We start from the raw sequence: 22,951 nt of genomic DNA on the forward strand, positions 1-22,951 counted from the left end.
TCGCGCGCTCTCTCTCTCTCTCTCTCTCTCTCTCTCTCTCTTTCTCTCTCTCTCTCTCTGGCTCTTCCCCCCCTCCCCTCCCTCTCTTTGAAGAAGTGTGCTTGCACACAAAAGATTATACCTGGAATAAAACATTCTTGGTCTTAAAAGTGCCACAGGACTCCATTTTCTCTCTATCTGGCTCTTCTCCTCCCCCAGAGGGGGAGGAGGGGGGGGAGCCCTTTGCTAATCAAGGGAAGAAAGGCTTGGCTTTCTTTCTCTCCTCTGTGAAGTAGGAAATAAGAGAGACTGGGCACAAGGAACTGCAATACAGGAAATAGGAAGCAGGAATAGGAAGCAGCAGAGATCCAGTTGTTCACAGGCTGAGGAGCAGGCTGGCAGGGGCCAGATCTGGCCCGCAGACCATATATTTGACGTCTCTGCTCTAAAGCATCAATTTTTCTCCAGGGCAACTGATCTCTGAGGTCCAGAGACGAGCTGTAATTCCAGGGTATCCCCTGGTTCTACCTGCAGGCTGGTATCCCTACTGTTCAGCCTCCCTTTCCTCCGAAAGGAACTCCTTTCCTCTCCAGCCATGCCCACATTCCATCTCCCTTGCCTTGTTTGTGTGTCAGCTTCTGTCTAACTGTATCTCTCTATTACATTTTATTTTGGTTCCTGTGAGGTTTTCTGCATGTGAAAAGGAGAAAAGGAATATTCCCCCTTTGATTATCCAAAAGCTGTGGGGGGACGACGACATCATGGGACCTGCATGGGCAATAGCCACATGGGATGGGAAGTGAGGGAGGGAAAGGGGCATGGTTGCCAGAAAGCCTGGATTAAAAAATGCCCCAACTATTTAATAGAGGCTTAACTTGAGGAAATAGGCAGTTGAATCTTCTCATGGCATGGGACTAAACTCATATCACTTGGTAAATAACATCCCATTAAGCTTCTATTCAAAGCCAGGTCATTTTCTCCAGGCCAGTTCTATAATTTGGACAGGATCAAGTGGGGAAGTTTGTGGGATCCAACCAGTCGTGTATAAACATCTCACTAAAACCAATTATTCAAAATTTTAAATCAAGTACCCCTCACAGAATAAGCAATCCTATACAAAGTTAACCCGATTAATTTCGTTGGATTTTAGGCTGGAATAATTCTGCAAAGGATTGCACTATTAATTGCTGATGCATTCTCAAGATACACTCCTTTGCCTATCTACCATATACTCATTCCTAATTTTGCTGTACCCTACCTTTCCTTACCTTGGCCTTGGACTTTTCCCTGCCTTGTATTTGCAGACCTCATACCATCCTGTGACTTCTCTACTGCATTCTCTGGGCTCTCTCTTGTACTGTTGGGGCCTGATCCTGCAAATGCCTAGTCAATAAGCACCAGGCACATGGTGATCTTATTTGACCCTCCTTCTGTTTCCAGAAAGCGCTGGCAAGAACTGCTGCAAGCCAATCCTTTGATATATGAAATTTCCCTGGTGGCCAGTGGAGATGTCTCTCTTTCCAAACAATACGCTCTTCTTGCTTCACTCATCTCAGCATTTTGTCAGGGGGGGAGGGGGGATCAACCAAGTGCCATTCCTGTGCAAGCTCCATTTACATTAATGGAATTTGTATAAGAGCTGTGTTTGCTGGATAGAGTCCATAGACTATAAGAGAATGGATTGCATGATCGTTGTTGGAGGAAAGTCAGCGCAACCACAAGTTGTTCCAAGAAGACGGCTGCAGAACTCACTCTCCCACCCCAGTGCACATGCACTGAATAGGAGGATTCTATCTTCTTTTTGCTTTTTGCATTTCTCATCCCTGCTGCTTCAACCTCAAAATCACTGTTTTGATTTTGCTTCCTTTATGTGTGAAACAAACCTGTGGCTCTTTATTTTTGCACCATTCTGCTGTACTGAATCACTCTCGCCAAATGTGCACATTTTCCAGAGTCTGTGCATCAATCAGCATTGCATCTGTGCATTTCTCAAATGTTATAAACACCATACCCTGCATATAAACACTGTACGATGTATGCATGCAGAAAGACTGTCAGCAAAAGTGTAAACTAATATGAATAGGAATCATCTATATATCTAATTCCCAATACGCCCCCTTCGTGCGGATATCTAAATCCGCACATCGGGGGCACTTGGGGGGCAGGGAGATTTTTCCTGCACATTTGGGGCAATACCCAGATGTGCAGAAAATTCTGAAAACTTGGAAAAAATATGCGGGGGTATTTAAATCCCCCCAAAAGTAAAAGAGTGTTCCCTGCGCAGGTGCAGGGAACGCTCTGAGAACGGCTTTGCCACTGCCAGGGGGGGGGCAGGAGAAGGCTTGAGCGGCAGTTGTAAGCCACTCAGCCCTTATCGCCACCACCCGGGGGGGAGGGAGAAAGTTTTGCAGGCTGAGTTCGGGCCTCGCTGCTGCCGCCGCCCCTGCTGGGGGGAAGGGAGAAAGTTCGGCAGGCCGGCCAGGCCACTGATAGAGAAGGGGGGAGGGAGAAAGCTTGGCGGGCCAAGTTCAGGCCTCGCCACTGGTGCTAGGGGGGGAGGAGGGAGAAGGCTTGGAGAGGCACGGGCCTCGCCGTGGGTGCCGGGGGGAGGGCAGGGGATAGGGTTGCCAAACCTACCCGGTGTGCATGGGTCCCCCGTTTTGGGGGGGTTCTACCCGCCGCCGGCCAGATGGCCAGCAGGGGAAGCCCCGCCCCCAACACCCACAGCCACCCATCTCTCTCCCCCTAAGTGTGTGGAACCCGTGTTTCCTCCCAAGCCCAATCTCCACAAGCTTGCAGGGAAATGCCAGCATCCAGCTCTCAAAAGGGAAACGCAGCTATTCTGAAAGGGGAAACGCCGGCTCCTGCATTCAAAAGAGAAACGCCGGCTCGTTCAAGTGCAGGGAACTGCCGTTTCTGGAAATCCTTCCAGCTCTTAAAAGGGAAATGCGGCTGTTCTTAAAGGGGAAACGCCGGCTCCTGCATCCAAAAGGGAAACGGCGGCTCCTTTAAGTGCAGGGAACTGTCGTTTTTGGAAATCCTGTGCACAGGCGGGTGGGGGGGTGGCGGACATCCCCAACGCGATGTCATCACGTCGGGGATTCCCCGCCCCCTCCAGGAACGCCCCCAAAGTTCCCCGCTGGGGGTGGAAGATGGACTTGGCAACCCTAGCAGGGGAGAAGGCTCACCTGTGGCTGCTTCCTTCTCCTCCCGTGGAGCTTCTCCCCCCCCCCGCGAGTATCGCAGGTCCCCCTTCTTGTTTGTTCTAAAAGACGCTTGATACTGATTCAGACTACTGGTCAGTATGGTCTGCTGTGAGTGGCAGCAGCTGTCCGAGGTTTCAACTCAAGGCCTTTCACATCAACTGATCCTTTTGTTAGGATCACTCCCAGGATCTGGAAGACATCAGATCCCTATTACCTGAATTATTCCAATGCAGGACAACAGTGAAAGGATGTAGAAAAGCTTTTTATTTGAATAAAAAGTGGAGAAGCAGGTTGCACAATGAGCAATCACCCAAGCCTCTCAAAGGGCGGTCCTTTGAGTAGCTGTTTTTATCCCTGTTCCGCCCTGTCCTGATCACCCCTCTCTCCCTCCCCCCCCCTAGAGAAGGGTAGAGTTACAATCTATTTCCCATCCCTCTACTACATACCTCTACCCACATCGCATGTTCATGCTAAAAAGGCATTACCCATTCAGAGGGGTGTTAGTATATATCATTATGCCTGTGTGATCCTTAAAAACCTTTTGGCCTTTTCTGTCACTAGGCAGAAACTGTGGTTAAGCTAAAGCTGCAATTTTTCCAGACAGTGTGGTTCCTGTGAAGCTATATTTGCAATAGCTGTGGTTTTGTTCCTTTCTCTACAGAGCAGACAACATCTACGGTTTCCGTAGATCAGAGTGCACTTCCCGTTTCCTTATTTCTTTTTCTGCACTTTTAACTGGAGGTATAACGGTTTGAACCCAGGACCATCTGAATGCAAAGCACATACCTGAGATCTACCACAGAGCCACAGCCTCTGTTTCTGTTGGATGCAAGACCCTTGATAGTGCTGTAAGATTCTGCCAGCAAGAGGGAGACACTTCACCTAGTTTGGGCCAAACCACCCACCTTTCTCTTAGGAATATATTTGGGGTCTCTGCACATTCTCAACTGTTTGAGAGAAGGACCAGTCTTATTACAGGCCCTTCCAGTTTGGCATTTAGTTCCAGCATACCTGATCCAGTATGCAAACACATATAATACCATCTGTTATTATTTATTATGGGGATGGTATTCTGATTTGGGGGGGGGGCGACTCTGGGACCCATATGGCTGCTAACTACTTCTTTTCTTACCAATAGGCAAATGTCAGCTTTCCCCAGGAGGTGTTTTGGGATGTGAAGAAGCAGTTGTTGGCTGAGAACTGTAGCAACCTCCAGCAGCTTTGGGTAGTAGTTGTACTAGCAGAGCGTCGGTCTGTTGAATTTTGCTGCGGTTCCATCCGGGACTTTAAAGAGATGCTCATGAAATGCTCCCCAGTAGCATTTTTCTGCCAAGTTTGATCTGTCCATTTAGTGGCATGGCACATCAAAACGGACCTGAGTGTGCTTAAGAGGCACAAAGAAATAACTGCGTCTGAAAAATCTGTATTTGAATATGTATTTTGCTTTGCTCTTTGATATGACATTCTGAATGATGGAGTAAAAAGCGTATGCAAATATGTATTCGTTGCATATTGCCAGAAAGAGTGTATGAATGCAGCATTTGCTCAGTCAAACACATATGAAATGTCACATCAAATATCAAAGTAAAATACATATTCAAAAACAGATTTTCAGAAGGCAGCACTAAGAAAGAGAAATACTCCAGAGAGGCCTTCGTGCAGACGGTCAGAGACAAGATGAGGGGGCGGGGCTGGGGGAATTCCTGCTTCCCCAGTGTCTTGCCAGTAGAAGCAGGCAAAGGCACCAGTTTTTCTAATCCAAAATAGATATTTCTGCCCTTTCCAGTGCAAAGAATGTTGGGCAGGGATCAGGCAATATCAAAAAGCCCACCAAGCAGTCCTCCTGCAAATGTACAGGGTTTCCACACAAAGGCTGGAAAAGGGGTGCTGAACTTTTAAGAAAATAGGTTGAATCCATGGAAGCAGGGATGGCAAATTTCCCCCCTCTTATTCCCCCTCCTCCAGCAGTCCTGACACTGTGAAAGTTTTATTCCTGAGGTTGCAGGTCCCATGTGGAGGGTGCTGTGGGGAAGCAGTGAAAAATCGCCTTCTCCAAATTCCATTGACGGAGCGGCTCCGACAGAAGAGGTGGAAAGGATAGTTTTATCACCTTTCCTGTCCCTAAGCCTCCTGACTTGCATAGCTATTGGTTAGGGATGGGCATGAACTGTGTGCATTTTGGCTGGTTCATGGTTTACAAAGTTTACAAAGTCAAGGACTGATTCCCCACAAGCAGCTGTGCCACCATTTCCCCTGGTCATATTGGTCAATTTCACACTATTTGCTGCATGGCCACATTTTGACCTGCATCTCCCCCCAACTTCCTCCATGTCTTCTTGATCCTCAAAAAACAGTGAATAGTGTGAAATTGACCAATATAACGGGGGGGGGGGGGGAATGGAAGAGCGATGACAGCACAGCTACTTGTGGGGAATCGGTCAAGTTCATGACTGGCCAACAGGCATGAACTTTCCATGAATGTTCAAGCTATTTATGGAGGTTCATGCTGGTCTGTGTGTGGAGACATTACTAGACAGACTGTCTCTGCTCAATCAAACGTTTACATAACTCCAAAGCAACAACTTGGAAGGCATGTAGAGTAGCATCCAGGGGAGGTCCACTGAGAGGTGGTGTCTCTAGCTTGCACAGGATCCGTTCTATACACTCTAGAACCACAGTGGTCATTTTGACAGGCGGTTCAGGAGGATCAGGAGTGTATAGAGCAGATCCTGTGTGAGCTAGAGGCACCAATCTCCCCAGGGATTTCTGGCTGATTCTCCTCTACCTGCCTTCCAAGTTTGGTGGGGAATGGATTTATGAGGTCTGAGTTACGGCCCCCCAAAAAACAAAGTGCCCCCAGGAAAATTCTTTCTGGGAAAATGACAGGCAGTAACCTTCTGGGGGGGCTGCAACTCAGACCCTGTAAATACAGTCCTCACCACACTTGGGGGGCAGGTAGAGGAGAGTCAGCCAGAGATCCGTGTGTTTGGTGTTTCTAGCATGCCGATGGGGCTGTTCTACTGTCTCGTAAACCTCACAAACCAACCCGATTCATGAGGCTGCTAAAAGTTCGTGATGGTCCATGGTCTGCAAACCGGGCACGCCACAAGCCAAGAACTGAACTGCATTATTCCCGTTTGTTCCTATCCCTACTATTGGTCCATGTAGGTCCTACAACCTGGGATAAACTTATGGTCTGCAAGGGGAAGAGGAAGGCAAGAAGAATCTGTGAACGTCAGTGCCTTCTGCAGATCAATCCCTATATCCAGCCCAATGTATTCCTCAAAGCTGAACAGTATTTGAAAATATTTGCAATTCAATTCACAAATGGTGCCAATTTTAAAAAATGTGGTTGAAAGTGTTATTTTCCCACCTTTTGCGCAGTGCCCTGTTATGGACTGGATGCTGGGCATGTATCAGTAAGGTTTGGGCTTAGCTCTTCATTCAGGCATGGAACTCCCTGGTCTGCAGTTCAGCATCTTAATCTCTGAGCCACCACAGCCTCCCTCCTCCCTATCCTCCTGTGGGTCCTCCTTAAATAGGCCACCCTTCTAAGCTACTCCCCTGTCTTGCTCCGCCCCCCACCCCAGAACCCTTCACCTAACCAAAAGAGTCCTGAAACCCTGTCTCAGCTGCAGCTGCCCCCTGGGTTGCTCCTCTTCCCAGGCAGGACTTGATGATGTGGCTGGCTCCACCTGGCTGCCAAATTCTATTACTGAACCCAGGGCGTGCAGGCCTGCCCTGCCTGTCCTGCTCATGTCCTGGCCTGCCAGCTGTGTATGGCTTGTCTCAGCCAGCGTGAGTTGCCCCTGCAAGTCTAGGGTGGATCTCATCACCGGACATTTACAAAGTCCTATTTTTCTGTGCACCTGTGGAATTATTCAAAACCCTTACCTTGTAGTTGAATGGATGACTTTAGCTGATCTTACGATCAAGGAACCAGCTCACTTTGAGCTGTAGCAATCTTAAAATCCTTTGCATGGATGATTGGATTGGGAAGCTTCCCAGACTTTGATTAGACAACCTCCGGGACTGTACAGTTCTTTACCCCCAGCCCAGCCTCGGACTCCAAAGCTTCACGGGCTGGCTCACAGCTTCTTGGAGTTGTTTACGTCTGTAATTTTTACCCTGCTTTTCTCTCACACTGGGGACTTCAAAGCAGCTTACATAATAAAATGTGTGTGCGCGAGCAGACATGCACACAAAATGCAATTTAAATAGAGACATCTAATTTAGCAGGCCTTCGGTACACTTCTCGAAGCAAGTGATGAGTTACAAGGTTGGCATTGGATTAGTGCTGGTTCTGCCAGGGCGACTCCTCCCAGGGCCTCAGGCTACGCACCAAGGAGTAAGAGCCCTTTGGCTTATGCCTCTGGCAAGCCCAAGCTTCAAATGCTTGCAAAAAGGGGAGAGGCAGATGCCCAGCCATGGGTCTTGCTAAGCTGGCAGATATGTTCCCGCCTCCCTTCTCCATCACTCCCCAGGCGTTTACTTAACTGGACAACAAAAGAGGCTTAAACTCTGTTTGCAAAATAGACTTACTCTATTCAAGCACATTATGAACTTGTGCGCAATCTTGTTTTATATTACAAGTTGATATGGAACTTCTCAGGAAATGATGTTCAAGGCATTATATGTTGGCGCATTACAAGGCAAACGGATTCATACCCTAGATAATTATGAGTCGAACACGTTCAGTAAGAAAGAGTTTCCTGTTCACTCGTAAGCAAAGGAAACCGAACAGGGCTTTTTTTTAAAAGGAAGGATAAAACCCAGGGCTATTTTTGGGCAGGAACGCACAGAAACGGAGTTCCGGCTGGCTCCCAAGTTGGCCACGCCCAGCAGGAACTCATTAGCATAATAGGCCACACCCAACAGCAGGAACTCATTAGGATTGGCTACATTAGGGGTGTGTGGCCTAACATCCAAAGGAGTTCCTGCTACAAAAAAGCCCTGGGTTTGGACAACAAACAAGGTAAACAGAATAACAAGCAAAAGGTGGGTGTGGCTGGATGACCACACTTCTGGTAACATGGGGGTGTTGCCTAATGTGCTAATGAGCTGTGCTGTCAGGGGTGTGGCCCAATATGCTAATGAGTTCCTGCTGTTGGGTGTGGCCTATTATGCTAATGAATTCATGCTGGGCTTTTTCTACAAACAGAGCCCTGAAAAACCTACCTTTAAACTGGTTTAGCACTGGGTGGCTTGGCCCTCACTGGCACAGGGGGACAATGAGATCTGTGCAGAATGTTGCAGTGCGCACTTGTATACAAGCGTTCTTTGCTCACTCACACTATCAGTCGTAAAGGTGGGGGGGGCATTTTGCTTGTAATAATAATACAATTACAATTCCTCGGGTGTAATAGCCAAAGAAAGCCTACGGCAGTTTCCCTTCTTCTACCGTGCAGCTGCTCGGAGCAGAGCGGGATCCTGTATGGGCAATTTGTACAGCTCAGCCTGCCTGTCTGTTTAGACATAACACGGCGTGGTCCCCAAAGCAGTGTCATCATGACACAGGCTGTCTTGCAGAAACAATATGTTTCCTTTAGTGCCAGTAGCTTCTTACCATGAAGGATAAACTGGTCCTTTGAGGGTCTTCCTAACCGTGAGCACGGCAGAAACGAGAGCAGGAGATGCATGGCATTAATGGTGAGGGGAGAGAAGCCCAAACAAGCCACATGGTGAAGAACGGGGCATTTCGCCCCAAATGTTTACCCTGCAGAGAAGAACAATTTGATGGTCTCTGTGATGATGAGTATTTCTCATGCAAAGGGCACAGTCCGCAGGGATGTTCTCCTGAGTAAGCCCCAATGTAATTAGTGGGAAGAAGACAAAATGATATAATTCATTTTCAGTGGGGGTTAAGAACATTAGAAGAGCCCTGCTGGATAAGACCAGTGGTCCATCCAGTCCAGCATCCTGTCTCACACAGTAGCCAATCACTTCCTCTGGAGGATCAACAACAGGGTATAGAGGCCAAGGCCTTCCCCATGTTGCTTCCTGGCATTATGTTTCAGAGGTTTACTGCCTCTGAACAGGGAGGTTCCCTTTAGTCCCTTTGAAGAAATGCATTGTCTTCTGGAAGGTTAGCAATGAGCAAGACCTCCACTGTAGGTTTTAACATTTTTTTTTCTTTGAGCTAAGAACAAACAGGAGGGAGAAGGAAATTAGCCCATGGCCTTCCAGACACATCTCTTAAAATATGCTAATAGATCATAGCAGGAGAGATAATGGGATGGGCCAGTTCACCCTCTCCTTCTCCAAACAGGTAATAGATTTGGAGGACTGAGAATGCCAGAGGACCATCAGAAAGAGACCTGCCCCATCTGACCTGGTCAATGGAAGGAGACAGGGATTTGGTAAAATCTCCTTGCAACAGGAAATAGCTCTCTTTCTTTGGGATGCTGCTTTTCTGCAAGTTAACACAGAGTCTCCCCTCTGAGCAGGTAGCCATTGACCATGTGGCTGGCCAGAAGTACTGAAGGATGCTTTGAGGTAATGGGCACTTGGTAGAGATTGGTAACCGCCTAAGCTAGAAGAGCCTGTCCTATTCTAACATCAGATAGGGCATGTGTAGTGAGAGGGACAAAGGATTTGTGTTTTTACCCATTATTTTGAATTCCCTTGATCAAATCTGGTGCTGTGCCAAAGTATGCTTGTAACTATTTTCTTTTTAATCTTTTGATATGGGTAGTGGTTGTCTGGTACCGCATAGACCTCCACTGTTTCCGACGTGCTATTTTAAAAAGGGCTCCAAGGGGGTTGGCAAGTGGCTATTCCTCCAGAGGTGCCCAGGGCATTATTTACTTATTTATTTAATTGAACTTGTATCCCGCCCTCCCCACAAGCAGGCTCAGGGTGGGTTTCAACAATATCCCAACAATTAATCGGTCCCCATGGTAGCCAGGCACTGGGCTAGTGGGAGACATAGAAATGAGGCCTCTCCATGTGGAAGGGAAGCCGGGAGTCCTGCCCCTCCCAGTGGGCAATTCCTTGGTAGCAAGATACCCTAGAGAGAAAGAAAAGCTCCTCCAGGGAGTTGGGAACCCCCTAAGAGGGCAGTGCGGCCTGTGGGCCAAAGCAGGCATGTTCTGCCACAGTCCCCATGGCTAGTAGCCAATGATAGACCTATCTTCCATGAATCTGTCTAATCCCCTTTTAAAGCTGCCTATGCCTGTGGCCAACATGACATCCTCTGGCAGCAAATTCCACATTTTAATCACTCTCTGTGTAAAGAAGAATTTCCTTTTTTCTGTCTGTTGAATATGAATGAATGTGTTGTTTATTAGGGTCATAAAAGGTAAAGGTTCCCTTGCTCGAAAGCCAGTTGAGTCTGACTCTAGGGTTGCGGTGCTCATCTCCGTTTCAAAGCCGAAGAGCCAGCGCTGTCTGAAGACGTTTCCGTGGTCATGTGGCCGTCATGACTAAACACCAAGACGCACGGAACGCTGTTACCTTCCCACTGAAGCGGTACCTATTTATCTACTTGCAATTTCTTGCTTTCGAACTGCTAGGTTGGCAGGAGCTGGAACTAGAGACGGGAGCTCACTCCGTCATGCGGCACCCAGGTCTCGAACTACTGAACTACCGACCTTCCACAGCCTGCAGTTCTATAATCTGTCTATCGACTTCACTGGATGTCCTTGAGTTCTAGTATTTTTGGGAGAAGAGGGAAATGTTCTCCCTAAATAGGCTGCATGGACTCACCCTAGTCCCCATAAAAATAATTCTGTTCCATTGCATTAATGTCAAAGGATCTGGATTGGGTCTCTCTTGGGCTTCTAAATCTAGGTGCTCGAACGTCCGGTCCATGAGGCTGCGGCAAAAAACTCCTCATGTTAATTAGTGGGACATTAGCGATTCCCGAAAGCTGGTTGTGCAAGGTCTTTAGTGTTTCTTGTTTATTTAGATTTTTATACCCCTGCTTATTCTCCACCATGGGGACCCAAAGCAGCTTACAACGCCATTCCCTCTCCTCCATTTTACCCTCATAACACCAACCCTATGAGGTCAGCTAGTCTGAGAGAGAGACTGGCCCAAGGTCACCCAGAGAGCTTTCTGGCATAATGGTGATTTGAACATGGCTATCTCAGATACTACGCGAAACTCTAGTATCAGGTTACCAACATGGTGCCCGCCTGGTCCCTGCCAAGTATTTTTTGAAAGCGGGCGGGGCCCTTCCCCAGCAGGGCTTCTGATTGGCCACTGGCGATCTGATTGGCTGCGCAGATTAAAATAATGTTGTTTCAGCACCAGCTGCCACCACAGTGTTGATTTTATTCTTTCTCTCACTGCTCTTTACTGGGATGTATTTTCCAGTTACCCTTCTCCCCTGATCTTGGGCTTCCTCGATGTGTATCTTTGGCTCTGCCTCCTATGGCAGCCATTTTGTGGTTGACTCCACTTCCTGCGGCAGCCATTTTGGATTGCACTCTTCACCCTGTGTCGGCCTTCCAAAGGTGTCCGCAGGCTCCAAAAGACGGGGATTCCTGCTTTACGTGGTGCTGGGTCTCCGTTTCCATATACAGTGGTTAACAATGGTTGAAGTCTGCACGGCTCGATTTGGTACAGAGCTCAGCAAAGCTAACTGTGCCCCCCCCCCCAAGAAAATAGGTTGCTTATGTCTAAGCCCAACTGGGAGGATTCGACCTCTTTGCACTTCTCATCACACATGGATTTCACTGCCACAGGAAGTGGCACAGGAAGTTACACATGGAATTCACTGCCACAGGAAGTGGTGGCAGCTACAAGCATGGACGGGTTCAAGAGGGAATTAGAAAAGCATATGGAGCAGAGGTCCATCAGTGGCTATTAGCCACAAGGTATAGATAGGGGCTCTGGGGCAAGGGATGCTCTGTCTTCTTGGCGCTTGGGGGGGGGGGGCAACAGTGGGAGGGCTTCTAATGTCCTGGCCCCACTGGTGGACCTCCTGATGGCACTGGTATTTCTGGCCACTGTGTGACACAGAGTGTTGGACTGGATGGGCCTTTGGCCTGATCCAACATTGGCGTCTCTTACGTTCTTATCAGCTCATCGAGATTGTGGCAGGGTCCAAGACTTTCTTTCCAACTGTTCCCAAGAGCCCAACTGTGGTCTCAGGTGCTCTGGAGAGCCATATTGACCTGGGTTCATTGCACTGGAATGCTTCTCGTGCAGCATACTAGGCATGGGGGGGGGAGTCAGGGGGCTCCAAATAGGAGGCCGCCACCACAGCTGCCCTATCACCTTATAGGTTTAGGCAAAGGCAGGAAGAGGGCGAGGGGTGGGGATTACTGTTCAAGACAGAGAAAAACCATTGAGGCTGTACTTTATGTAATATATGCCTGTCCTCCAGGTAAGCATTGTGAAGGATCTGCGGTCATATTCTGAACCTTAAAAGAGCTTCATTAGTGTGGTGCATTTAGATCAGGTATGGTGGTATGGTGCATTTAGATCAGGTGGGCAACATGGGAGCACTCGTTCCTGTGGTGCGGTCTGAGTATACCATGGATGCACACATACCCAGGATTTAAGTGAACTGGGAGAGTTTGGTTGCCTGTATGATTTCAGCATTTCTGTGTCGTGATTAACTGGATTCCTTTGGGGACTATTTTTACCATCAGTTTCCAAAGGGTTGTAGCGGGACATCACTTCTGAATAGAAAATGCAGCTGCGGCTATTTTCTTCCTGATACAGAGAAATGCATCCACGTTTGTTCTCCTTTTTTAAAAAAAAGACAAATGGAATAAAAACAGCATATAAATTTCCGATGCTTTAAATAATGAGATGCCAAGTATTGTGCTGTAGAGGAGGTGACAGAATTAGGTTCTGGTGATAAAACTGTTGTTCGTTGCTTAGCTGGGTTCACAATTGTGTTGTTCCTTTTTTGAAGTATTGCTCCCCCCCCCCAGTGCCTTGCTTTTCTCATGCAATGATAATGGCCAGAAAGAACAAAAGCAAACACTTTAGAAGAAGAGAAGAAGAAGAAAGCTTTCTCTTTGAGTTGCAGAGAACAGAAAGTTTTGGGGACAAGATTTCTTTTTCTGTTTTCCTCTGGTTTAGAAAAGAAGTATATTTCCCCCCGTTGCTCAGATCATGGCTGTTGGGAAAGGTCCTTTTGGAACCCTTCTTAGGCTGAAGTCACATACACTCAATAATCCACTTTCAACCCACTTTCAACGCACTTTCCAACTGGATTTTGCTAGTTTGCACAGCCCGTTCTGCATCTAGCATTCACTCCGTTGTTTTACCAAACCCACACTGGAACAGAAAAAGATGTGGCTCAAAACCACATTCACGTACCCCAGGCCAACGCTGTACTGACTGCAGAGTCACCCCTGAATGGCCATAAATCTATGCAGACAGTACCATAAAACTGCAAGATCAAAGGAAGTGAAACAGGCGTGCAGTGTGGAGGCTACCATAAAATCTGACAATCAAAGAAAGTGAAACTGGCATGCAATGTAGAGGGGAATTTCTGTTCCAATGTGGGTTTGGTAAAACAGCTGAGCAAATGCTAGATGCAGAATGGGCCACAGTAAAATCCAGTTGGAAAGTGCACTGAAAGTGTGTGGAGCCGCAGCCTAAGTCTTTAGTGCATATTACTGAGAATACCCATAGAACAAGAGAAGAAGAAGAGGAGGAGATTGGATTTATACCCCGCCCTTCACTACCCAAGGGAGTCTCAGAGCATCTTACAAACTCCTTTCCCTTCCCCTCCCCACAACAGACACCCTGTGAGTTAGGGGGGCTGAGCTCTGACAGAAACTGCTCTTTTTCAAGAACAGCTCTTATCAGAACTACGTCTTGCCCAAGGTCATCCAGCCAGGTGCAAGTGGAGGAGTGGGGAATCAAACCCGGTTCTCCCAGATTAGAGTCCACGCACTTAACCACTACATCAATCCTCAGCCACCTTGAGATGTGTTTTTTACCAAAGGGGCTTCTTATATCCCTGCAGCTATGTTTGCCCAATTAATGTATGGGTCCCAGGTCTGCCTTTATAAAGATCTTCACCCTCTGGAAGTGATGCAATCTAGGTTCTTGCTATCAATGGCCCTGGTCACACGGGAGGATTTTTTTCGGCGCGAAACGGACGGGTTGAGGGCGGATTAAACCAGCGCGATCAGATGCCAACATCTAGCAAGCATCACACACCCGCCCCCAACCCGTCCGTTCCGGCCGAAAATGTGAATTTAAAAGAAACCAGCAAAACACTACTACCTACTTGGAAACGCGCAGCACGGGTGGGCGTGTGATCACCGACGCGCCCGTATCCCATGGTATGCGAGGCCCTGCCACACTGCACGTGCGCACAACTGCGCAACTGCCTCGCCTCACCCTTCGTCCCATCGCTTCCTCCTCGGCATGTGATCGTGGCGGGGAGCAAATGCAGCTCATCTCGGGGGATATGTCTGATCCCGCTGCCGCACTTCAATTTGCTGCACCTCTAAAAAGCCACACTTCTGCAATGGCTTTTCCCGCTAGTGTGACCGGGGCCAATATTTGGATTCCTTGATGTATTCCAAATGCTCTCCTTGAGCTGAAAGTAGGGTTGGTTCCACTTGAGGAATTCATGTGGGTTCAAATGACCACCTGTTGGTTAAAACTAAATTGCAACCCTCAGGGACTAACTCAAGATTATTCACAAGTTTAAGCACAATGGATCCCCTCAGGACTGAATAGTGACATAGGATTTTTATCTCATTACAGATGCTAATTTTCTCCCCCCAAGCATTTCTCCTGCATTCTAATCAGGCTGATTACAGTATGCCTTGTATCTCTGCATCCTTTACAAGCATTCTTCACAATACCCCTCCCACCTTCTGACTAGGATAAAAGGACCCAGATCTCCATTTCTACTCTACTGTGGCCATGGACACACGGAGAATTTGCCACGAAAAAGGCACGAATGTCAGGCAGATTTTTGGGGCACAATCACACCGCAACATCTGGGAAGCGTAGCGCACCCGTAGCCAACCCATGGCATCCCGCCGAAGATGCGGAGTTAAAAAGTACCTCGGAAAGTGCACTAGTATGCGTAAAACGTCGGGCAGGGGCGGGCATCTGATCGCGGGAGCGCTAGCATCCCATGGCACCCGTCGCTCATCCACATCCCATCGCAAACCGGATGTTTTTTGTAAGCGCATGCGCTCAAACACAAAACTGAAAGCAGTGTTGCTCTGCGGAACTGCACATGCGCAGAAACGCGAAACGCTTGTGTGATCACCCCACGCTGCTTATTTGCCATGCTGCAGCATTGCCATGTGATCGCCAGCTAGCAGCCGAAGCACGGAGACTCCGGGGACCATGTGATCAGGCTACCATGCTTTATTTTGCTCCGGGGCGAACAGCCACGCCTCCCCCCCTTCCGCGTTATCTAGCCCATGTGACCAGGGCCTGTGTCTGACAACAGGAGCTTTGACCCTCAAAAGCTTATACCCTGAAACTGTTGTTGGGTTCAAAGGTGCTACAGGACTAAAATCTAATCGTCCCCTTATTCTTGTATATAAGCACCATTCAAGCTGGCTGAGAACTGTTGAAAGAAAATTACACGAGTATGGCTTCTACCCTCCAGCTCTGTTACATCTAGGCCTCCAGAAAACCAAAGAAATAAGCAACGGATCTGGGACCTGGCCCTTCTATCCAACTGGACCTGTTTACACTGGTACCCTACTGCAACATCCTATAGTAAGATTTTTGTGCCAGCACACTATCTCACTGTCGTAGAAATTCCTGAATAGAGGACAGTCTTCACTTTGGCATGTTTCAGTCCCTTGCCCTCAGCTTTTCCAGAAGGCGGATTCATTCCTTATTTCATTCCTTATTCCCAGCGGGCTTGCCCTTGTCAATTGGGGAAGGTTGAGACAGTTGATCACGTATTATTATACTGTCCCTGCTATAATGATATACATTCCAAATATATTACACTGATTTTCATAAATTCCCCAGGAAGATAAGAACACTTCTCTACTTCCATCCACCTTTCAGACTTCTCTAAAGAAATTAGTCGTAACGAAATGTAATGAAATTTCGTATAATGGCAGGCACAAGATAAAAATAGATGGCAGAGACTTCAAATAGCTATTGTGGAATGTGTGCATGATGTTGGATTATAATGGGGCATGTAAGTCTTTTTTTGCTGGTCTTGGTATTGTTGTATGCGGCAGTTTTTATTGATTTTATGAATACTTTTTGAGCTGAACTTGTATTGAAATAAACTGAACAGAACCAGGCTGCCTTCAACTTTGATTCCAGATGTAGGGCAGATATGGTCGAGGGCAGGCCTTAAAGGCGTACAATCCCACCATTCCATCATGCAAATATGTGACTGGGACTTTCAAAGATTCCCAGCATCCTCTCTTAGCAATGTCTTTTTTTCCCCATTTTGCTTGAAGTACTATGGTGTAATGAGTAGGGAGTAGGATTTCAACCCAGAGGCCTGGGATCAAATCCCTACTTGTAGTGAAACTCATTGGGTACCTGTGGCTCAGTTATGTTCTCTCTCACACCTTATCTACCTCACAAGGCTGTTTGGATATGGGATAACCAGAGGTCATTTCGGGGGGGATCACGGGGGATCGCAGTTCCCCCAGGTGAAGTACGGGGGCGGGGCACATGACGAAGCCCCGCCCCCTGCTTCCGGCCGCCCCGCTTCCGGCCCTCATTCAGCCAGGAGGAGGCAGGAGAAGAGGGAGGGTAAGTTGCTTCCCCCCTGCCTCTCCCCACCCCTGCCTGCCTGGGGCCAGGGAGGGCCTTCGCGGGGCTTCCTCACACTCCCGCTGGCCTTGCAGGTCCACTGCCGGGCCCCTGATGTCAGGGGGTGTGGCATATCCTAATGAGTTATGCTAATGAGTTCCCCTAGCTCTTTTTCTACGAAACAACCCCTGGGGATAACTTCCATGTCTGTGTTCTCTGAGCTCACTGGAAGAAAGGTCAGGTATAAATGTGAGACTTTGGGGAAGAAAGCCGTAACATTGACCCTGCAGAAGAATTTTGTGTTACCCCGAAGCTCACAAACTGCATTGTGAGCCTCACTTCATTGTAAAGTATTTAACTCACCCTGTACATTTTAATCTAGAATAAGCATTTTGTCATTATTGTGCAAACAATTTAATTGCTGTCGCCCTATTTAAGGGAGCTCATTATGGATTATTCACTAGCTCTGGATGTTAATTGTGGCTTCTCTCATTCTTTTTAAGGGGATGTATATCAAGTCGACATATGATGGGCTGCACGTGATCACTGGAACCACGGAAAATGTATGTTTGTGTTCATTTGGATGGTTTTGTTCTTTTTTTTATCATGAACTGACCATTACAACCATGAGCTGGGCCCATGAGGAACATTTTGGCAGTTAATTTTTTCTACCTGTTAGATCCTGACCAGGGTAGCCAAGGCTAGCTCAATCCCATCAGATCTCAGAAGCTAAGCCGGGTTGGCCTTGGCTAGTATTTGGAAGAGTGACCTCCAAGGAATACCAGGATCATGACGCAGAGGAAGGCAGTGGCAAACCACCTCTGAAACGTCTCTTGCCTTTAAAAAAAGTCTAGCTCACCACCCAGTGGTGCGTAATGCTAAAATAGCTAGAACTTCTAACTGCCAGGCAGTCTTAGGATCTCCTGGCTATTCTATACACAATGCCATACAATAATTAATTAGCCCATTTTTTAAGCCAGAAAACAAAAATTGGCTTCCAAAGTGGCTTACAGCAATTTAAAAACTAATATGGATCTAAAGTAAAACATGATGTGCCTTGAAACCTCAGTCCAGGTACAGAGGAGAGAGGCCTGGCTGCTGCCTCTTCTCTCTCTGGCCTTCTTCATGGTGGCTGGTTGCAGAACTCTCACCTGGAACTGGAGCCATATGCAATGGAAGGATGTTCGGCTGCAGCCTCTTCTACACCTGGGATGTCTATATGTGTGGCTTTGGAATGTATAAGTGTTGCCTTGTCCATTTCAGTAGAGCTTGGACAGGAAATATCTCTAGTGAATTGTACCCTATATGATGATCATGGGTGGGAGGGGTTTTTTTTGGTTTTGATGTCTCCCATATGAAATGACTCAAGAGCATGTGGTTTTGTTTTGTTTTGTTTTCTAAATCAAGATTCTATAGCGCTAGCCACTTTTGTATAACAATTATCCATGCCATCATCTATTAGATGGTTAGTACAGTAAACAGAGAAAGTATTCCAGTGATAGAATCCAGCCTAGATTTTTGCATTAAGCACAGATCCATATAGGGTTGTGAACCAGTGGGTGGCAACCAGTAGGAGTCCGGGGGACAGGGGCATTGTGAACACTGTCAGAGTGATGGCATTACATCACTTGGGGAAATGATGTCATGCTTCCCTAGGGAGAAGCTGGTAAAACCAGAGTTTCTAACAGTTCCTGGAGAGGCATGACATTGCTTCCACGTTTTCCCTAGAAGGGGTATTAACGGAACCATGCCAAGCAATTTTTAAATCCAGTTTTCTCTCACTGGCCAAGAGAATGGTGGAAGGCAATAAGGTTACTGTCACGGAAACCCTAGATCCATTAAGGATGAACAATTGGCATATTCACTGCCTTGGGAGACCCTGAGTTGAGTGAAAAGGTGGCATAGAAATGTTTTAAATGAATAAATAATGTCACGGTGGCGTGTTCCATGGCAGTCCCATACGTTGTGGGTTCTGCCTGTCTCTTGTCCTCTGGGGCCTCTGTCAGTGAAGGGGAGGTTTGACTACTCCATTTCTTATTCCATGTCCCGGACCTTCTGAAAAGCACAGAGAAATTTGCCTCTTAGAATCATGGAGTTGGAAGGGACCTCCACAGATTCACAAATACGTCCCCCCCCCACACCACCAGTGACTGCTGTTCCACGCCCAGAAGATGACAAAAAAATCTCCAGGATCTCCAGCCAAACTGTCCTGGAGAAAAATTGCTTCCTGACCCCAACATGGCAATCAGATGGCCATCTGACTGAAAACATCCGAAGGAGAGCCCACCATCTCCTGAGGAAGCCTGTTCCACTGAGGAACAGCTCTGTCAGGAAGTTCTTCCTAAAGTTTAGCCGGAAACTCTTCTGATTTAATTTCAACCCATTGGTTCTGGGGCAACAGAAAACACCTCCGCACCATCCTCTATATGACATCCCTTCAAGTACTTGAAGATGGTTATCATATCACCTCTCAGTCATCTCGCCAGGCTAAACATACCCAGCTCCTTCAACCTGTTCTCATAGGACTTGGTCTCCAGACCCGTCTGCTTTAAAATGCATATTAGTTGGACCTTGCAAGTGTCTCTTTCTTCCTACTTAATATCTAGGCCTTCAGAGGCTGGGAACAATGGTCTCTGTTGCTGTCACAGTACAACACCCAGGCTGGTGATCCCGCTGGTCTCAGCAACTGGTTGTTTGGTTTCTGGTGCAAATTTGGTCACAGCAGCTTGGGAATGCCATTATTGTGGCTTGCTCTTCTGCTGATCCTTTGTCCCCACGCAAGCTCAGACACACATTTCAGCCCCCATCTGTGAATTTTTCTGGTCCAGAGTTGGGGGAGAGAGGGAAAAATATGATGTGGCTGTGTAGCAACTGCTGGATGATCTTAATGCTTCCTGATGCCATGGTTGATGTTGTGCATATCATAAGCCAGAAACTTAGCTGTAGAATGAAGCACATGGAGAATCCTGATGAGTCTATTTGTAGTCATGGAACTCACTGATCTGGTGGATCTTTCAGCTAATGGTGGTGCTTTCCCATAACACAAGGCACCTTTCTGGAGAAGCCTCTGCACTCCAAGGGAAAGCTCCACCATTAGAGGACTACGTCTGTGTGATCCAACACTCTAATTGGATTTGACCATGTCACTCTTTCAGCCCAACCTAGCCAAAACAGGATAACTCCTTTAAGGAAACTGTTGCGATGACGACATGTTCGGTTCAACATGAATGCCAATTGTACTATGATTCACTTTGATCAGCTAGGTCTTTCTTGATATTAATGAAGTATTAAACTTGTTTTTAATTACAAGAAGTATACAAATCACAGGAGTTACCATTTTAACCTTCTGTATCATCTTTCCTCCCTCCTTCCAATATATAATCTCCTTTTGATTGCTATAAAGTTCCATTTCAAAGATTCTGGTTTAATTAAGCATCTTTGCCTCCAAGAATTTAAATGGGCTTATAAAGTGGTCCTATATAATTAAGCATTAAGCTACAGAATGGCACTAAATAGAGACAAAAAAGTTCACTTAGTTCAAGCGTTCCATCTACCCTGCCACTGTAGAGTTTATGCCTTTTAGTGTTCAGTAACCAATTTTTAAATGGCAAACTACAGTTCTTTAACTTTTTCATATGCTGAACAGCAGCACTCCCACGCAAACCATGAAGGTCAAAATGGGGCAGGCTGATCTCCTTCCAATATGAAGCTATGCAAGCTCCTGAGACAGTAATGAAATTCCAACCCATTATTTATTTATTTATTTATTTATTTCATTAAGACTATAGCCCTCCATCCCCACATTGTAGGCTCGGGGTGGGTAACAACATATAGGTATCTGCAATTAATGCAAATTTACAATTTTAAAAACTTATTACAATAACCAATTTAAAATCCATCGTCATCCTTATTCCACTTAAAACATCAGCATTAAAACAACAGCGTGCCTCAATGGCAGGTAACGTGTCCCAGTCTGACTTCCAGGAACTTCAGTCACTGGGGGGGGAGGCCTAATCAAATGGATGCCCACTGCCTCAACTGAAGGCCTGGCGGAAGAGCTCCATTTTGCAGGTAGGCTTCCCAAGTCCCCCCGGGGGGCGGGGAAACCCCCGCCCCAGAGGCCCATTCCCCGCCGGCGGCGGATCGGGCCCCAGGGGGAACCTCACCCCGACATGCACGTCACCTGGAAGTTACGCGACCACGCCGGGCACGCTGGGGGCGGAGCCATGGTCATCCGAGGGAAAACTCTATGGTTTTCCCTCAGATGGTTGTGGCCCCACCCCCAGCATGCCCGGCATTGTCACGTCACTTCTGGGTGACGTGCATGCGGCGCGTGCTCCAGCCACGGCGCGGAAGTCCCCCGGTAAGGAGAAATTTCGACTTGGCAACCCTATTTGCAGGCCCTGCAGAACTGAAATAGGTCCCGCAGGGCCCTGATCTCACATGGTAGCTCATTCCACCAGGGAGGTTGAATGAGAAATTTCCAAATTCTTTCCCTTTACCCTAAATTTTATACTCCAGATAGCCCAGATGAATTATTTTGGCGTCCAGTGGCAGGTGGTATCTAGCTATTTCATCGACTGATTCTAGTGTGCTGTTCTAAAATGTTAATATTTATTGGGCATAAAAATCTCCTTCTGAGCCTTGGCATCATCAACAAATGTCCATTGATGGGTAATACATACAACTCACCATAGATGGGGTTAAGTAGCTATTGGGTATTTTAAAAGCTTTCTCTTAAATTGGCTGACATTAATTGATTTTAAAAGGACATGACATTAATGTCTAAATTAACACAGGAGAATGGGAATTTACTCACAGTCTAATGGATTTATTGAGAGATGAGCAGTTTCTGTATTGTTTTGGAACAAAAATTATCAAGGTGATCTGCAGCCTTATGGGTTTTTTAAAATGTTAAATATGTTTCTTCTTTCCTTTCTGTATCTTTAAAAAAAACCAGCAAAAAAAAGCCCTATTGCACAGCAGTAGGCCAAGGTATGTCATGTGACAAGATGTGGTTCCTCTAAAAACTTCCAGGACTGCTTAGGCCAGAGGTGTCGAACTCATTTGTTACAATGGCCAGATCTGACATAAATGTCACTTTGTCCAGCCAGGCCATGTGTGCCGTAAAGTGTAACACAAGGTACCAGAGTTATAAACTTTATAAAGATGACTTCAGATGCCAAATGGCAATACCAAGTGTGATTGGATTAGGTGTAATATGCAGAGGGGTGGAGATATTGGCATTGGTGTGATATACAGAGGTGTGGAGATATCAGCATTTATGAGACAGGAAACCTAGGTCTCAGTTTGGTACAGGAAGGTTCAGTCCAGGAGGATACAAAGAATAAATGGAAATAAGTCTGAAGAAGTGAGCAGTGACTCACAAAAGCACATACCCCACCACAAATTTTGTTAGTCTTTAAAGGTGCTCCTGGACTCTTACTCTTTCTATTGCTATTAGAAACCACAACATTCAAAAACCAGTGGGGGGACATTTTAACCTTCCAGGAATCCAGGGCATTCAGTTGCTGACCTAAGAGTAGCAGTTCTCTTACAAAGAAATTTCAAAGGGAGATCAGAAAGAGAGACTGCTGAATTGCAACTGATCACGAGGCTCAAGACAATGCAAACTACTGGACTGAATTGAGACCTAGATTTCTTCTCTCATTACCAATCCCTGCTATTGTCATTTGGCATCTGAAATCACTTCACTCTCCAAGATATAAGGACAGATAGACCCACATTCCAGCTGTATCTGAAGAAGTGAGCAGTGACTCATGAAAGCTCACACCCTGCCACAAATTTTGGTAGTCATTAAGGTGCTGCTGTACTCTTGCTCCCTTTCACTAATAAGAAATGCAAGTTGTGCTGTTAGGTTTCTCCCCCCCCCATCTGTTAGAAATGGAAAGGGGGTTCTCTTCAAGTGCCATGGGACTCCCTCCCCCCTCTCTCTGGAGTGCTCTTTCTGGGTCTTTCCCTCCCCCTCCCTCCTTTCTCTCTCTCCTCTCTCTCTCTCTGAAGAAGTATGCTTGCCCACAAAAGCTTATACCTAGAATAAAACGTTTTTGGTCTTTAACACAGGAGTCTCT

The 22,951-nt window shown here is 46.9% G+C and overlaps 1 protein-coding gene across 1 annotated transcript in view; it reads left to right on the forward strand.

Annotated features, from left to right (window-relative positions):
• LOC107107195 (connector enhancer of kinase suppressor of ras 2-like) overlaps positions 1 to 22,951 on the forward strand; it is a 579,263-nt gene that overhangs the window by 342,736 nt on the left and 213,576 nt on the right. The window contains exon 7 of the mRNA XM_015407453.1: positions 17,363 to 17,422. Within this exon, the coding sequence (XP_015262939.1) occupies positions 17,363 to 17,422 (60 nt within the window). The remainder of the gene's footprint in view (positions 1 to 17,362; positions 17,423 to 22,951) is intronic.

Source organism: Gekko japonicus, unplaced genomic scaffold (genome assembly GCF_001447785.1).
Source record: "Gekko japonicus isolate JY-2015 unplaced genomic scaffold, Gekko_japonicus_V1.1 scaffold535, whole genome shotgun sequence".
In the NCBI taxonomy this organism is placed as follows: domain Eukaryota; kingdom Metazoa; phylum Chordata; class Lepidosauria; order Squamata; family Gekkonidae; genus Gekko; species Gekko japonicus.